Below are 17,050 nucleotides of genomic sequence, written 5' to 3' on the forward strand. Positions count from 1 at the left end.
TAAAATAATGCTTATCCTGTAAAATACTCAGGACTAGTTACCAGATAAAAATGTAGTGGTTTATTTGGTTTCTTCCATCAAAGAAAAGATTATTACAGAAAAACATAAAAATAGGTGAAAGAGAAATTGTCCGTTATTGCAAAAGCTTGTCATCTTCTTTCTCTGAGATCCCACATGGCAAAAGGCCTCTGTCTCTCTTAGGCTTCTTTGTAGTAAAGTAACATACCAGTTGTTCAGTTATGTCATCTTGCGTCTGTGTCTCATGATGGTGAGGGAAGGAACCAGCGACCTCTACAGTTAGCCATGAATTATATACGTCTCCTAAAGCACGTGGTCTCTACATATATGGAGCTGTCTTTCTACCATGAGCCAAGCTTAAAAATAGCCTATGTCATTTCAGCTAGCAATGTACAGAACTGGGTGTAATAAGAAATATTTAATGGATTATTAATATTTAACAGGTACATGTTTAGGCCGGTGTTAGAGACATCTGGACCCGGTGGAGCTCCCGGGAGAAGCCGTGCCCTCTCCAGAGGGTTCTCAGCGAAGGAGGCAGGAGCCGGAACCCACTCCGCAGCAGCGCTTATACTGCCGGAGGTCCCTCAGCACAGGGTCGAGCTGGCTGCTCCCTATCCTGCTGCATCTCCTCAGAGGTCTCTGCACAGCAGCTGCTGCTCCGGCTGCAGGACACCGGTGCCTCGAGCCCTGGACTTCCGGCACGCCGCGTCATCGGAGGCGTGCCGGTGATGACTTCCGGGGGGCAGGGCCAAAAAACATGGCGGCGCCCAGTGCGACGCGGCCTGGGGCAGGAAGAATTCCACTGAGTTTGGCGTCGTATGGATTCCAGTGCCCCGTGCATCGGGGGGGCGTTGGGAGAGGAGGTTATTCAGACCCGGACAGTTCGGCGCATGAGGACCGTGCGCAGCAGGGCTTGGAAGGAGGATGAATCAGATGTCTTGAAGCCGGGTAAGGCAGACTATTTAAAGACACACAGACGGACAGCGCACTTGACTCAGTAAAGATGGAAAGTGGTAGCCATCCAGACGCCAATCCCTAGAGCCAGCCCCGGACCATGTGAGTAAAGGGTTAGTAGGGTAACCTACTGCAGATATAAAGGTCCCTCTCTCCAATATTTTGCAGGCCAAGGAAGCACCTCGGCCACCAAGAAGAAACCTAATAAATGCCCCCTATGCTTGGACAGATTCCCATCGGGACAAACCAAAAAGCTATGCGAAGACTGCATATCAGGACTCCTCAAACAGGCGCAGTCCTCTCTCTTGGACAATATAAAGTCTATGATCTGAGAAGAGGTGCAGACCACAGTGGCAGCGCTTGTACCATCACAGTCCCCACGTCCTAAGAGGCCCAGATTGGAACTGGAACAGAGTTCAGAGGAAGGAGAGGTGTCGGACTACTCTGATCCTGACTCCGGCAAATGTTCCTCAGCAGCTTGTTCAGTAGAAAGGAAGAGAGAACTTATTTCCGCGGAAGACAATAACACACTCCTACAGGCGGTCAGAAACACAATGAATGTAGAAGATTCTACAGAACCACAAACAACCCAAGATGAGATGTTCGGGCGGGCTAAGAGCCCGCAGAAATAGTGTTTCCTGTTAATAAACATATAACAGCGATGATATTGGAAGAATGGGAAGAATCGTGGAAGAAACTGATAGTCCCAAAGGACTTCAGATACTGCCTTCCTTTTGATCCAGAAGAGACAAAGGTGTAGGAGACAGTCCCAAAGATCGACATACCCGTAGCCAGGGTGTAGAAGAAAATGGCTATTCACTTCGAGGATTCGTCCGGCTTGAAAGATCCGATGGATAAGAGATCAGAAGACCTCCTCAAGAAAGCCTGGGAAGCATCGGCAGCTGTTATGAAGGCTAACATAGCAGCCACCTCGGTAGCCAGATCAATGATCTTATGGGTGAGTGAGCTAGAAGATCAAATTAGGGACAAAACCCCCAGAGAGGAAATCCTAAAATCACTACCTCTCCTGAGAATGGCTACCGACTTCATGGCAGGAATCAGTCTGCAAGAAATAATGCCCTGTCTAATGCAGCAAGACGATCGCTGTGGCTGAGGTCCTTGACAGGAGACACTCAGTAAAAGAACAAACTGTGCTCTATACCATTCTCAGGACTCCACGTTTTCGGGCCTGTATTGGACGAGCTACTCGAGAAAGGTTCCGACAAAAAGGGCTTTCCGGAGTAAAAGCCTAAGAGAGTGCCTTTTTTTCGGAGGACCCGCTCCCATCCCAGACAGGACTATAAAGGGAAGGGAAAGTCCGGCAGGTGGAGCTACCCAAAAGGGGGAAGAGGGAGAAGTTCTCCTCAAGAGCAGAAGGCAAGACCTTAAGGCCATGTGCACATGTTGCGGATTCTGCTACGGATCCGCAGCGTTTCAGGCTCTGCGGATCCGCAGCGTTTCAGGCTCTGCGGGTCCGCAGCAGATTTAGCTGCATTGTACAGTACCATTGTTTTCAATGGTAAACTGAAACGCTGTGCACATGCTGCAGATTTTTCCGCGCAGATTTGCTGCGGTTTCAAATCCGCAGCATGTCAGTTCTTTGTACGGAATCCGCAGCGGTTTCACAACTTCTCCATTGTAGAGGTGTGAAACCGCAGGGCTAAACCACAGGCTAATCTGCAGGTAAACCGCAGGTCTTTTGACCTGAGAATTTACCTGCGGATTTTTCCAAATCCGTGCGGAAAAATCCTCAGCACCTAAAAACTACGTGTGCACATAACCTAACAGAGAATGACGCCAGGAAGATAGGGAGACTCCGTTACTTCCAAAAGAACTGACAGGACATTACCCAAAACCTGTAGATTCGGAATATGGTCGCAGAAGGGTACAAGATCGAGTTCACCGAGTGACCTCTCAGGAGATACTGCATAACCCGGACACAGTCTCAGGTGACCCACCAAAGACTTTTAAAGGACGTACGAGAGCTAATAGATAGGGGCCATAACTCGGGTAACCCATGCTCAGAGGTTTCAAGGTCACTACTCGACCTTATTCTCCATAAAAAAACCAGGAGGAGAATATGGAACTATAATAAATCTGAAACTACTAAATCGGTGGGTGACCTACAAGAGATTCAAGATGGAATCTCTAAAAGCAGTCATACCGTTAATAAAGAAGGACTTAGCGATGAGCACCCTAGATTTAAAGAGTGCCTACTACCATGTGCCCATCGATATATCACACCAGAAATTCCTCAGGTTCGCGCTAAAGGATCACAGGAAGATACAACACTACCAGTTCCGTTGCTTACCGTTCGGACTCGTCTCCACACCCCGGGTCTTCACAAAAATTATAGCAGAGATCATTGGAAAGAAATACCCTCATCATACCATACTTGGAAGACTTGCTGCTAGTGGCAGACTCTCCACAACAGATGAAGCAGGACCTTACATCCACCTTATCAATCCAACAAAGTTTAGGATGGGTAATAAACTGGAAAAAGTCAAGTCTCAAACCAGAAAGAGAGAATGACTCAGAGAAACACTTTCTAAACTCGGGAAAAGAATGTTCCTTCCTTCCCCTGCACAAACAGCAGGTCCAGGACGTCCAGAGGCGCAAGTACATCTCCATAAGGAAGGCCATGAGAGTCCTGTGCTCATGACTTCGTGCATATCCAGTGTACAGTGTAGCCAATTTCATTCAAGGATCTTGCAAAAAGAAGTTTTGGCGGCCTGGGACTGCAAAGAATCATCACTAGACACAAAACTGAGAGTCTCCGAAGAAGGAAAGCAGTCCCTATCCTGGTGGATGGACACACAACACCTCGGGAAAGGAAGACCCTGGAGAGCATTGCCATGTATAAGCATCACTACTGACGCCAGTCTCAGAGGTTGGGGAGCTCACATAGAAGGTCGACGATACCTCCAGGGGACCTGGGGCCCATCAATACGCAACCGGTCCTCGAAATACAGAGAGCTCAGGATGGTCTGGGAGGCACTAAAGACATGCCAAAGAGAACTGAGGGGTCAGAATGTCAAAATCTTCTCAGACAATTCAACTACAGTTGCCTTCCTTCAACATCAAGGGGGGCCCAGACACCGTCACCTGCAGGACCTAGCTCACGAGATCTTCCACTGGGCAGAACAGATGATAAAATCAATGCAGGCAGTCCACCTGAAAGGATCCAAAAATCACGTAGCAGACTTCCTAAGCAGAGAGAAGGTCCAACCGTCAGAATGGTCACTAAACGAGGAAGTCTTCAGATAGCTATCCAGATGCTGAGGGAGACCAGAGATCGATTTATTCGCCTCAAAGAGGAACTCAAAAACAAGAAAATTCTGTTCTCTCAACCCAACAGACAGCCCAACAGGAGTAGACACTTTGGCTCAGGAATGGTGCATGGAGCTCGCTTACGCCTTCCCACCACTTGCTCTTATACCAAGGGTCTTAAGGAAGATCCAGGAAAGCAGGACATCAGTAATATTGATTGTTCCTTACTGGCCCAAAAGAAGCTGGTTCTCCCTACTAAAATGGATGGCACGGGAAGATCCAATATTACTAACAGCGAAATGGGACCTTTTAACTCAGGGACCCCTAGTACATCAGAGACAAGAGATACTACAGCTATCGGCCTGGATCCTGAGGTGGAGATCCTAAAATCAAAGGGGCTCTCCGAACCAGTAATACCTACTATGCAAAATAGTAGGAAACCGGTAACCTCAGCCATATACCGGAAAATCCAGAAAAGATTCTGTTCTCAATGTAAAGTGCCAGTATCAGTCACCCAAGGTCCAGATGATCTCCATATTCTTGACTTCCTCCAGGCGGGCTTTGACAAGGGACTGAGGCCTAGTACGCTGAAAGTACAAGTGTCAACCTTAGGTTCATATTTTGACTTTCCACTAGCCAATCATCCCTGGGTGGTGAGGTTCATAAAAGCCACACAGTGTATGAGACCCACAATCCGAAGCTTGATACCACCTTGGGATCTCAGCTTGGTCCTAAATGAACTACGCAAGGATACATATGAACCACTAGAGCAGGCCCTCTTAAGATCAGTGATATTTAAAGGCCTCTTTCTAGTAGCAATAACTACTGCGTGATGCATAGGGAAGATTCAGGCCCTGTCTATAGAATATCCATATTTAAAGATCCAGGAAGAATGCATTGTCTTAAAGTTAAATCCGGCCTTTCTTCCCAAAGTGGTTACGGATTTCCACCGGAGTCAAGAAATAGTACTACCTGCTTTCTGCCAGAATTGCAGCAACGAGAAAGAATGCTCTCTCCACCTCTTGGACGTTAAAAGAACCGTTCTCCAATACTTAGAACTCACAAAAGACTGGAGAGTAGACTCTAATCTCTTTATCCAAATGGCAGGAAAAAACAGAGGGAAGAAGGCATCGAAAGCTACCCTGGCCAGATGGTTGAAGTCAACTATCAGTGCAGCATATGTGTTGGCGGGGGAAACTCCGCCAGAAAACCTTAGGGCCCATTCTCTAAGAGCCATTTCTGCCTCATGGGCAGAGAGCGCCGGAGCATCCATGGACCAGATATGCAAGGCCGCAACCTGGTCTAAATTTAATGCCTTTTGTAAACATTATAAATTGAATGTTAGGACAAATCATCAAACGGCCTTTGGGAGAAAAGTCCTCCAGGCTGTAATCCCTCCCTAGTTGGAATAATTTGGTAATTCTCCTGGTGGTGCTGTCAGGAGGGATGTCCTGGAAAGTAGGAATTAGTCCTACCAGTAATGATATTTCCAGGAGTCCATCTTGACCGCACCCCTTATATACCCTCCCTTGGACTTCCAGTCTGATATGTGATGTAACATGTGTAGAAGGAAGTTCAATAAAATTGCATCCATCCTGGTGTAGTACTTAGAAAATCACTGAAGGGTGTTAATGGGGAGGGGCTATTTAACCTCTTCTGTGTTCCTGTCCCTATCAAGGATAAGCAGGACAACCTCCTGGTGGTGCTGTCATGATGGACTCCTGGAAATACCATTACCGGTAGGACTAATTCCTACTTTCTTGCAGTTCACCCTAAACAGCAGCAGTGCTCACATAACACTTCATACTTGTACTTGAACTCGCTACAGAAAGCAGTCAATTGCCCTAACACTAAGCCCCTCCCACTATGTTCTAGTCCCAAACACCAATTCTTACCTTACCCTAACATCACTACCTAACTGCAGTCAAATATCTTACACTATCTACTTATGTACTAAGCCCTAAAGTATATGTCCCTCTATTATCAAATCTTACACTGTACACTTCTAACATTACTTATACACTACACAGGAATATGTTACATTTAACATGGCACATTACGTCACACTATTTACAAAGGTGCAGGACATTATTCACGTTACACAATACATATATCGCGCGAATGGTGTCTTCTGGGGTAGGAACGCAACAGACATTGTCCAACGCTCTTACAGTCAAAGATTTTAACTTCTTTTTATGACGTTATAAATTTTGTTATAAATGACGTTATAAATTTTGTCAAAAGGTGGTCTTGAAAGACAAGCCTTATATTGGAAGTGTAAAAGCTCATTCAGACAGCCATATACATCAGTCTGAGGTCTGACCGTTGATCAGGGCTGTCACTAGGAGTTTCGAGGCCCCCTTGAGACTCCACCCAGGCTCCAACCCTTGAACTGTCCACAGCCCCACCGCTCTCTTGGAAAAACTCCACTCCTCACCAATCACACATCAACAGTTCCCATCACCAGATCACACATATAGCCATCAGCTTTTGTTTTGGCTAAAAGATTTTCTCGTTCGCCTTATTGGGGGACACAGAGACCATGGGTGTACGCTGCTGCCACTAGGAGGCTGACACTATGCACAAAAAAAGTTAGCTCCTCCTCCGCAGTGTACACCCCACCGACCGGCAGGGAACTCCTCAGTTTAGCTTAGTGTCAGTAGGAGGTGGACACGGGTCTTTCATTAGACCCTTATCTACCTCGATGTGCGTCGTTCCCTTTCAGGTTCTGGAGGGATACAGTGTGAATAGTCACAACTGTACTCCCACAAAGAGGCTATGAGTACGGCGTGTACTGCCACCCCGTATCCTCATAGCTCTCCACAGCGGGACCAAGAGCTCAGCACGGGTGCGTGCCAGCGATCCAGATGGTCTCGCTCCCTGTCTCCCACCCACTCGCCCACCAGAGCCTGTCGGTTTGGATGAGACGCGGCCACAACAAGAGACGGATCAGACAGCGTGGGATAATGAGGTACCTTTATTGAATACAAGACGGAGGTAAGTATGGGGGCCGAGTCGCGTCCTCCTCATCCCTAGATGGGCATCTCGGCGGCTCCAGTATTGTTCAAAGCGGACACTGCGGCCGCCGCAATTACTCCTGGCCCTGGCATCAGTAGTGGTCTTGCCCGGCGTTTTCCCCCCGCCTTTAGTCCTTGGCGCAGCAGATATCAGCGGCGTTCTGCAGAACGGTTGCCGCGGCAGCGCTGCGGGACCTCCGCGCCGCCCCACGCTGACAGGCGGCCGCCGCTATTAATTTAGGCCCCGGCTTCATTTCGGGCCTTCTTCTGCGTCGCGGCCACGCCCCCCGCCCCTTTCTCCTAAGCGGGCTTCTCTCCCGCCCGTTCTAGGCCTGCCCACCGCTCTCTTTGATCCTTGCCTGTTCTTGGCCAGTGGGCAGTGCCTTCCTTCTGCTTCGCCGGCTAGCGCCGCCCTTCTTCCTCTGAAAGAGCACGTTCCTCCTGCTCCTCTCAGCCGGACACCGCTCTCCGCAGCCTGTCAGCCGGACACCGCTCTCCGCTGCCCTACATCTTCCGACAAGTCGTGTGGCACGTTCCCTAGGGACACCGGAGCGTGAGTATCTCTGCATCTGCAGACTGACACCCTCCTCTGCCTTTTTGTCCCCCAACCTTCCGGCAGCAGGACAGCCTACTCCCCTCTGCCTGGACTGCAGCAACCCCATTCAGCAAGACCCCGTCCAGGAGCCATCTATTGCGCCATGTGGAAGCGAACCCCCCATTCCTGGTTGGGCCTCGTCTCTTTCTCAATCTGTGGCAGACCTCACCAGGGTGTCTCAGTCCCTAGTAGCCATCCTTGATAGGTTGCCCCTGGACACTTCTGCAGCGTCCAGCAGGTCACATGATGCTCCATCTGAGCCAACCAGCAGAAGCCGCAAAAGGTCCAGACAGGACCTCCGGCTGGGATCCTCTCCTGGCCTCACATCCCCACATAGTCCTTCCCAGCAGTCGCCCTCCCATGCCTCCTCACCCGAGTCAGGTGAAGCGCTTTCGGATGTGTCATCCGAAGAGATCTTAATGCTGGATTCGGACCAGGACGCGGACATGAAGGTTACGATACAGAACCTCATTGCTGCGATTAAACACACCTTCGAAATCTCAGACTCCCCTGCGAAATCCTCAGAACAGGAGGTTTCGTTCAGACGGGCAGAAACACCTTCCAGGGTCTTCGCTTCCCAATCCGAGTTTGGCAGGATCCTTACCAGGGAAAGAGAAAATCCAACCAGGCGTTCTCAAAGAGGGAAGCGCCTCGGCGTGCTGTACCCGTTTGCCAAGGAGCTCACCGACAACTGGTCCGCTTCCCCCTTGGTAGACGCACCCGTGTCCAGACCTTCTGACAACACGGTCCTCCCGATTTCAGGTGTGGCATCACTAAAGGATTCTAATGTTAGAATTATAGAATCTTTAGCAAAGTCAACATTCGAAGCGGCTACAGCAGTGCTAAGCCCAGCCTTCGCTTCATCTTGGGTAGCGAAGGCCATAGCCACTTGGGCAGAGGAATTCCGCAAGGGCATCCTAGTTAAAGCCCAACCAGAGCAATTGGCCGAACTGGCCAACCAGATCTCTCATGCAGGGGATTATCTGCTCTCTGCCTCCTTGGATGCCGCGTCTTGCACAGTTCAGGCGTCAAGCAACGTGGTAGCAATCCGACGTTCAATTTGGCTCAAGGCTTGGCAGGCGGATTTGGCTTCAAAAAAGTCCCTTACCAATCTGCCTTTTCAGGGAGCGCGTCTCTTCGGATCCCAGCTGGACCAGATTATTAAGGACGCCGCTGGAGGCACGAGTTCCCTCCTCCCTCAGTCCAAGCCTCGCAGACCTCCGTTAAGACGTCAGTTTCGGCCCTTTCGGACTTTCCGCTGCTTCAATGCGGCAGACAACTTCTCTAACCAACAGAGACTGCAGGCACGCCAGGATAGAGAAAAGATGTTCTTCAGACCCATTCCCTCCTGGCGATCTCACAACTCCCAGGGCAGATCCTCCCTCCAGATCCAGATCTGGACGGTCCACATCAGCATGACTATCAACGAACTCTCGAGGGTCCTTCCCAATTAGGAGGTCGACTCCCTTTCTTCAGAGACGTCTGACTTGCCTCAGTAGAGGACGCTTGGGTCAGGGAGGTTGTATCATCAGGATACAAGATAGAGTTCGTTTCTTGTCCCCGGGATCGTTTCTTTGAGTCCCGACCTCCAAAAGATCACGCCTTAGTTCCGGGGTTCTTTGCGTCCATCGCCTATCTCCTCAATTCTGGAGTGATAGTGCCCGTCCCCGAATCAGAACGTTTCACAGGTTTTTATTCAAACCTGTTCGTGGTACCGAAAAAAGGCGGTACAGTTCGCCCCATCTTGGACCTCAAGTTACTCAACAAGAGAGTCCGACTGCGTCATTTCCGAATGGAGTCTCTTCGGTCGGTAATCGCTTCCATGGAAACGCAGGACTTCATGTGTTCAATGGACATCCAAGATGCCTATCTACACGTTCCCATATTCTCCGGCCCTCAGAAATTCCTGCGTTTCGTGATTCGCCAGGAACATTACCAGTTTGTTGCACTACCGTTCGGTCTTGCCTCCGCACCCAGAGTGTTTACAAAGATCATGGCGGCGTTGATGGCCTTGTTGAGAATCAGAGGTCTCGTTCTTTTTCCGTACCTCAACGACATTCTGATCACAGCTCCATCCTTTCATCAAGCTCACCAAAGTATTACCATCGTCCTCGACACCTTGTCCAATTTCGGGTGGCTCATCAACAAAAAGAAGTCCTGCCTGGTTCCGACACAATGTCTTGTGTTTCTGGGTCTATTGTTCGACACTCGTCGATCAAGGGTTTTTCTCCCACAAGAAAAGATTTGCTCCCTGCAGCGGGATGTACGATCGCTACAGATTTTACGACTTCCATCTCTCCGGACAATAATGAAAGTCCTAGGAAAGATGGTGGCGGCGACAGAGGCGGTTCCCTTTGCCCAATTTCACACCAGACCTCTCCAACACGCCATCCTGTCTCGGTGGAACAGGTCTGTTTTTCCTCTGGACCGCCCAGTTCGTCTTTCATACCGGGTCAAGCAGTCCCTCAATTGGTGGCTGACGTCTCCTCATCTCCCTAGGACGGTCTTTCCTCCCCATTCACCGGCAGATTGTGACGACTGATGCCAGCCTCCTCGGCTGGGGAGCAGTGTTCCGCGATCACACTGTTTAGGGTCGGTGGTCGACGCAGGAGTCAGCCCTGCCGATCAACGTTCTCGAGATACGAGCAATTTATCTGTCTCTCGTTCACTGGAGAGACTTCTCAGGGGCCTGCCTATCCAGATTCAGACAGACAATGCCACAGCGGTGGCATATGTCAACCACCAAGGGGGGGACACGGAGTGTCTCAGCCCTGGCAGAGGTGTCCAAGATTCTTCATTGGGGAGAGGTTTCAGTCCCGGCTATATCCGCGGTGCACATTCCCGGTGTGGACAACTGGACCGCCGATTTTCTCGGCCGCGAGGGTCTTGCGGCGGGAGAGTGGTCCCTACATCCGGAGGTATTTCTTCAGCTTTGCCGTCGTTGGGGAACCCCGGTCGTAGATCTGCTAGCTTCTCGCCTCAACAGGAAAGTCCCACAGTTTGTATCCAGGGCTCGAGATCCCCTCGCAGTGGGCGCCGACGCTCTGGCCATTCCTTGGTCGCAGTTCGAGCTCCCCTACCACCTGTTCCCTTCCCTGCCTCTTCTTCCCAGGCTGTTGAAGGAAATCAAGGCAGAAGGAATTCCAGTCATCCTCATCGCCCCGAATTAGCCCAGAAGGTCTTGGTTCGCGGACGTCGTTAACCTTCTCACGGACGCCCCCTGGAAGCTTCCAGACAGGGCAGATCTGCTGTCTCAAGGTTCGATTTGCCACCCCAATTCTCAGCCTCTCAATTTAACGGCGTGGCTGTTGAGACCGAGGTTTTGAAATGATCAGGCTTTTCGGATCGAGTTATTCAGACCATGATCGGGGCCAGAAAGCCATCGTCTTCCAAAATTTATTACCGTACTTGGAAGGCCTATTTCACTTGGTGCGAGGCCAATGACATTCCGCCCATGCGTTTTTCGCTCCCTTCTGTCCTGGCGTTTCTTCAGGCAGGGCTTGATGCAGGCCTTGCCCTCGGCTCTTTAAAAGGTCAAGTTTCGGCGCTGTCCATTTTATTTCAGAAGACGTTGGCCTCCCGTCCTCAGGTAAAAACCTTCCTTCAAGGTGTGGCTCATGTGGCTCCTCCGTACCGAGTGCCTGTAGATCCTTGGGATCTTAATTTGGTTCTCGAGGTTCTGCAAGGTCCTCCCTTTGAACCTCTCAGGGAAGTTTCCCTATCTCTCCTTTCATGGAAAGTAGCCTTCCTAGTAACCATCACCTCCATCCGGCGCGAATCGGAATTGGCGGCCCTCTCTTGCCGCTCTCCTGTCTTGGTACTCTACCAGGACAAGGTAGTTCTGCGGTTTCTGCCCTCTTTCCTTCCTAAGGTGGTGTCAGCTTTCCACCTGAATGAGGACATTGTTCTCCCGTCATTTTGTCCGGGTCCAGCTCACCCTCGGGAGCGGTCCTTGAACAAGCTGGACTTGGTCAGGGCGATGAAGGTCTACCTAGCTAGGACGACCCCTTTGCGGAAGACAGACTCTCTCTTCGTCATTCCAGATGGGGCGCGGAAAGGTCACCCGGCTTCCAAAGCTACTATTGCTCACTGGATCAGATCGGCAATTTTGGAGGCCTTCCGGATTAAGCATCGAGCGCACTCTACCCGGGCAGTGGGTGCTTCCTGGGCGGTATGCCACAGAGCCTCCGCGCTGCAGCTTTGCAAAGCTGCACCCTGGTCACCGGTTCACACGTTTGTGAAAATTCTACAAAGTCCACACCTACGCTTCGGCAGACGCCAGCCTAGGTAGAAGGATTCTGCAGGCAGCGGTGGTGAGTCCACTGGCCTGATGGAAGTTTTTTCCCACCCCAGGGACTGCTTTGGGACGTCCCATGGTCTCTGTGTCCCCCAATAAGGCGAACGAGAAAACAGGATTTTTGGGTTGCTTACCGTAAAATCTGTTTCTCGGAGCCTTCATTGGGGGACACAGCACCCTCCCATGTTCTACAACTCCTGTTCTTACTTTGGTTGATTGGTTACAGTTGAGTTGTTTGTTCTGTTTTCACTCTATTCTGTTACTTCTCCTACTGCTTTCTCACTAACTGAGGAGTTCCCTGCCGGTCGGTGGGGTGTACACTGCGGAGGAGGAGCTAACCTTTTTTTGTGCATAGTGTCAGCCTCCTAGTGGCAGCAGCGTACACCCATGGTCTCTGTGTCCCCCAATGAAGGCTCCGAGAAACAGATTTTTTGGTAAGCAACCCAAAAATCCTGTTTTTTTTTTTAAGCCACCACCACGACAAGGTAGGCTCTTTTGGCCGAGCCCTACTCTACTCTATCCTATTAATCATTTGTTAAAATATCCAATACAATTTAGGTATATTTTTATTTTTCAATTTTTAAAATGACCAATAATATCACATATAAGGGACAAATACCACTGCACCATGACCAGACACTATACTAACACCACATAGAGACCTATAATACCACATACAAGGAACAAATATCTCCACATATTCCAGACCACATATTACCACCACAGTGACCGAATAGTATCACATACAAGGGAAAAATACCACCGCACCATGTCCAGATCACATATTGCCACCACATAGTGACTAAATAATAGCACATACAAGGAAAAAATACTGCCACACCATGCCAGACAACTTATTACCACCACATAGTGACTGAATACTACAATACTGATCATTAATAAAAAGAACACAATACTAATATAACCATAAGTTCCATTATACACAGGAGAGCTGTACTTGGTATGCAGTGTCTGGGTTCTGTCCTCACTAAATGAAGCTGAATTCATGTAGCTTATACAGGCAGCTAAACCGCTATACTGGGGTCCAATAAGGAGACTGTAGGTTGAATCTGTGCTTTATTGAACATGATGGTATATTGGCGTGGTGAAACTACAATTCAACATATATACACTGTTAGTACGGGGTACATAGGAATACAAAATATACATAATAAATCAACATCTGCACTACTAGCTGAGCAAGGGAAAACTAACTAGGCAGGCTAATATGGGACAGGAATTAGATACTGGAAACATAAGTACATACCAGCGATGCTGTCACAAGGGCAGAAGAGAAATGAGATGCTTCCTGAATGGAGGCAGAAGGAAAATGGTGGACTGGAGGGAAAATGGGGGCTGAACTAGCCATAATCCTTTGCAAAAGGCTACCAGGGTGCATTGCAAACGGAGGAAAATAGAAAGTGAAAGTAAAACACACAACACTGCGGTTATGACTCTGGTCACTAGATGGAGCCAGAAAACACTGTACACATCAAGCAGATAATCAGGGATTATGAATTAAATGTTGGGGCCTTAACAGTGTGTACAGTGATTACCGGTGACATTATACACAGGACCTTTCTCAACTGGCCGTGCTCCTGCGGCGATGCTTCCTCCATGCAGTTCAAGCACGCAGTCGCCGGTCAATGACAATGAGGTCATACGCCGACGACATGCACGCTGACTTCAGCTGCCAGCCTCCGATTACCTGCACGGCAATAGAGTTTAACTGAACCTGCACCTCGGATGCAGGTTGTTTCTGCACTGGCAGAATCCTGCCACTAGGGCCCGGTGAGCAGATGAGACGGGGCCCTCTGTCCATCGGGCCCCATATGCCAGTCAGGGCAGTAATGCCCTGATGGCGGCCCTGCCGTTGATGCATGAATTGTCCAGGAGTCTCCCAACCTGAGCATGACGGCTTCATGTATTTCTATGCAGCTATAATGCTCCGGTCAGGAGAGCCACAACCAGTCTGTGCCTTGAGGTCCATTCTCGGACCGATTTGCACGAACGTCTGAAAGAGCCTTTAGTTTGTGTTCACAAATGCCGTATCCTCTAAACCAACATTTTTATTCGTCATAGGAAAATGATTATATTGCTTCATATTTCGAAGATGGAGATGATTTTGGTAACAGTGATGACAACATGGATGAAGCTACTTACTAAACCTGCGTAAAAGCATGCACACTACTAAATCTATATCAATCAGTTATTTTGCTTTCTATTGTGTGAGGAAAAATTTATTGCTTTCTGTTCCAGCATTTGTGTAAAAAACAAAAAACAAATTAATAAAAAATAGTGCACAAAATGCAGAAGTCTAGACGTTCTATAAGATTTCATTAAAGCCTACATAGAGCTTTCCTCTTTCTAGATCTACCTTGTGCTTGACTGCTGCTCCACATTAACTGTTCCTTACCATTGTGGTGGTGGTGCTCAAGAGAGCAAATGATTCCCTTTTCTGGCTACTTAGTGGAAATTCCTACATTGTGTACATTATGCACATACTATGGGGCAGAACTCTATCCTGATCCTGGATAGAGATGAACGAACCTTTGAAGATTTGGTTCGGCGATAGTCCCGATGTTGGTTGAACATACCTGAACCCCATTGAATTCAATTGGAGGCAAAATGCATAGATAACACTTTAAGGAAGCCAAAAAAGCTTAACAAACCGTTCAAATTAGGGTCGCACACACCAGGAAAAGTGGCATCAATTGACCCGCAGTACAAATAGTATAATTACAAAGCATGTATGCATGGGACAGGGTTTGGACCAGCATTCCTAGCTGAAACATTGATCAGTAACAGATGATGAGTGACAGGTGTAGGACTGGTGCTCTGAGAGGCCTACCAAATTCAGGCAGCACAGATGAAAGAAACCCAACAATTCTGATTATGAAATGAGGCCTGTTGCCTGCACCACAGTATTAGCACAAATGATTTGCATTATGAAATGAGGCCTGGTGCCTGCACCACAGTATTAGCACAAATGATTTGCATTATGAAATGAGGCCTGGTGCCTGCACCACAGTATTGGCACAAATGAGTTTGATTAGGAAATGTGGACTCCTGCCTGCACAACACTATTGGCACAAACTATTTAGACGCTGGAAGGTTGATTTCACATAGGATCCTATCTAACTATATTACAACTTGAAGGAACACCGTCTCTGCACTGTTACAATGACAGAAGCCTTTGTGTCTGCAGGTTGTGGATGGTTTCTGCACCCGGATTGGCTGCCGAAATCTACACACTTAAGTTAATTTAAAAAGAAAAAAATTACAGTCCGCCTCCATTCGCCCTCGCCAAACACATCCCCCCGCTCATCATATAACACCACTAGTGATGGGTGAGTAGCATCGTTGCTCGGTCTCCCCATGCTGGGGTGTCCTCCGAGTATTTTGGCGTGCTCGGAGATTTAGTTTTCGTTGTCACAGCTGCATGATTTGCGACTTGTAGACAGGCTGAATACATGTGGGAATTCCCTAACAAACAGGCAATTCCACACATGTATTCAAACTGTCTAGCAGTTGCAAATCATGCAGCTCAGATGATGAAAACTAAATCTCCGAGCACGCCAATATACTTGGGAAAACCAGAGCAACGAGTATACTCACTCATCACCACTATCCTAGCCAATGTCCTAACAAAAGCATTAGTGGAAATGCGATCGTTTACTGAACTGCGCCCGAATTTAGATGACTTTGAGAGAAAAATGCTCGGGAATCCGAACACTAATCCAAATGTGCGACATTTGTGCAGAATTTGATATCGGCAAACGTTTTCCAAACACGTTCGCTCATCTCTAATGCTCTATGACTCCTAAAACAGAAATGAGTGTTAGGTCACAGTGCCGTTCGGTACATGGTCAGTATTTGTAAGCCATAATCAGGAGTGGATAATAAATATAGAAGTGATGACGTGTTTCTATACTTTTCCTCTGACTGTTCCTCTCCTGATTTTGGCTTATAAATACTGAAATAAACTGACCAAATACTGAACGTATACCCATGGTCTTATGTTCCTAATGAGAAGGAAGAGGCTTTGACTCCTCACTTTCCTTCACTAAACTTCTTTCCATACCCCTCATGGGAGCAGAGGTTTTTCTGACATGGTGCTTTATTTCCCTGGAACCTAAGATTACGATCACAAGTGTCCGAATTTATGAACCAGTTAAGCCCACAAATTACAGACATGACTGAGTAAGTAAGCGTCTCTGGGCACTTATCCACATGGATGACTGACACTTCCTCATCCACCTAACTGCGGAGACTGGCGCATGCTCCCTCTTGAGCATCTTACATGTTGTAGATCATTGGTTAGGGTGCTGGCCATTGTACATTAGTTCGGCACACTGGTTAAAAATGTATTTAACTGAACATACCCTTAGGTTGGTGTTTATGGAAGAGACAAACAGGGCTGCACAATGGTACGCAGAGGCTGTAAACTCTCTACACTGCCATAAGTCGTGTTAAGTGACAAAAACAGTCTTCTAGATTGTGTTTCTAGGAGACCATAGCTTCATAGGTGTAAAGTCCAGCATACACTAACAGAAATAACCTCTCTATGGCTATATTATATTGGAGGGATGTGGAGCAGAGGTCACATTTCCAGGTTTGCATCCAACAAGAAGTCTGATATTTTCTGTAAATTATGCACAAACCTTTCATCTAACCAGAAGCGGCTATCCACTCTGTACAAATAGTATATTGTCCCTCCCTTTGGTCTTTTTGATGTTTATTGTGCAATGTCTTTGATTCACAGTGGATTAATTATGGTGGTTGTGATGCACATCAATAGAAAACAACTCTCTAGTGTCAGAGGGCGAACAAATCCAAGACCAGTATTGTACAAGCGTTCATTAGTTATATAGCAAAGAATATTCACTGTTATAGTGG

At 48.2% G+C, this 17,050-nt stretch overlaps 1 protein-coding gene across 2 annotated transcripts in view; it reads left to right on the plus strand.

Annotated features, from left to right (window-relative positions):
- Positions 1-14,459, plus strand: part of POLR3G (RNA polymerase III subunit G) — an 88,340-nt gene extending 73,881 nt beyond the window's left edge. For both annotated transcript variants that reach the window (XM_073587054.1, XM_073587140.1), the window contains one exon: positions 14,234-14,459. In XM_073587054.1, the coding sequence (XP_073443155.1) occupies positions 14,234-14,317 (84 nt within the window). In that variant the 3' untranslated portion in view covers positions 14,318-14,459. The remainder of the gene's footprint in view (positions 1-14,233) is intronic.
- Positions 14,460-17,050: the final 2,591 nt, after the last annotated feature.

Source organism: Dendrobates tinctorius, unplaced genomic scaffold (assembly GCF_039654945.1).
Source record: "Dendrobates tinctorius isolate UK_male_01 unplaced genomic scaffold, ASM3965494v1 ptg000003l, whole genome shotgun sequence".
Taxonomy (NCBI): Eukaryota; Metazoa; Chordata; class Amphibia; order Anura; family Dendrobatidae; genus Dendrobates; species Dendrobates tinctorius.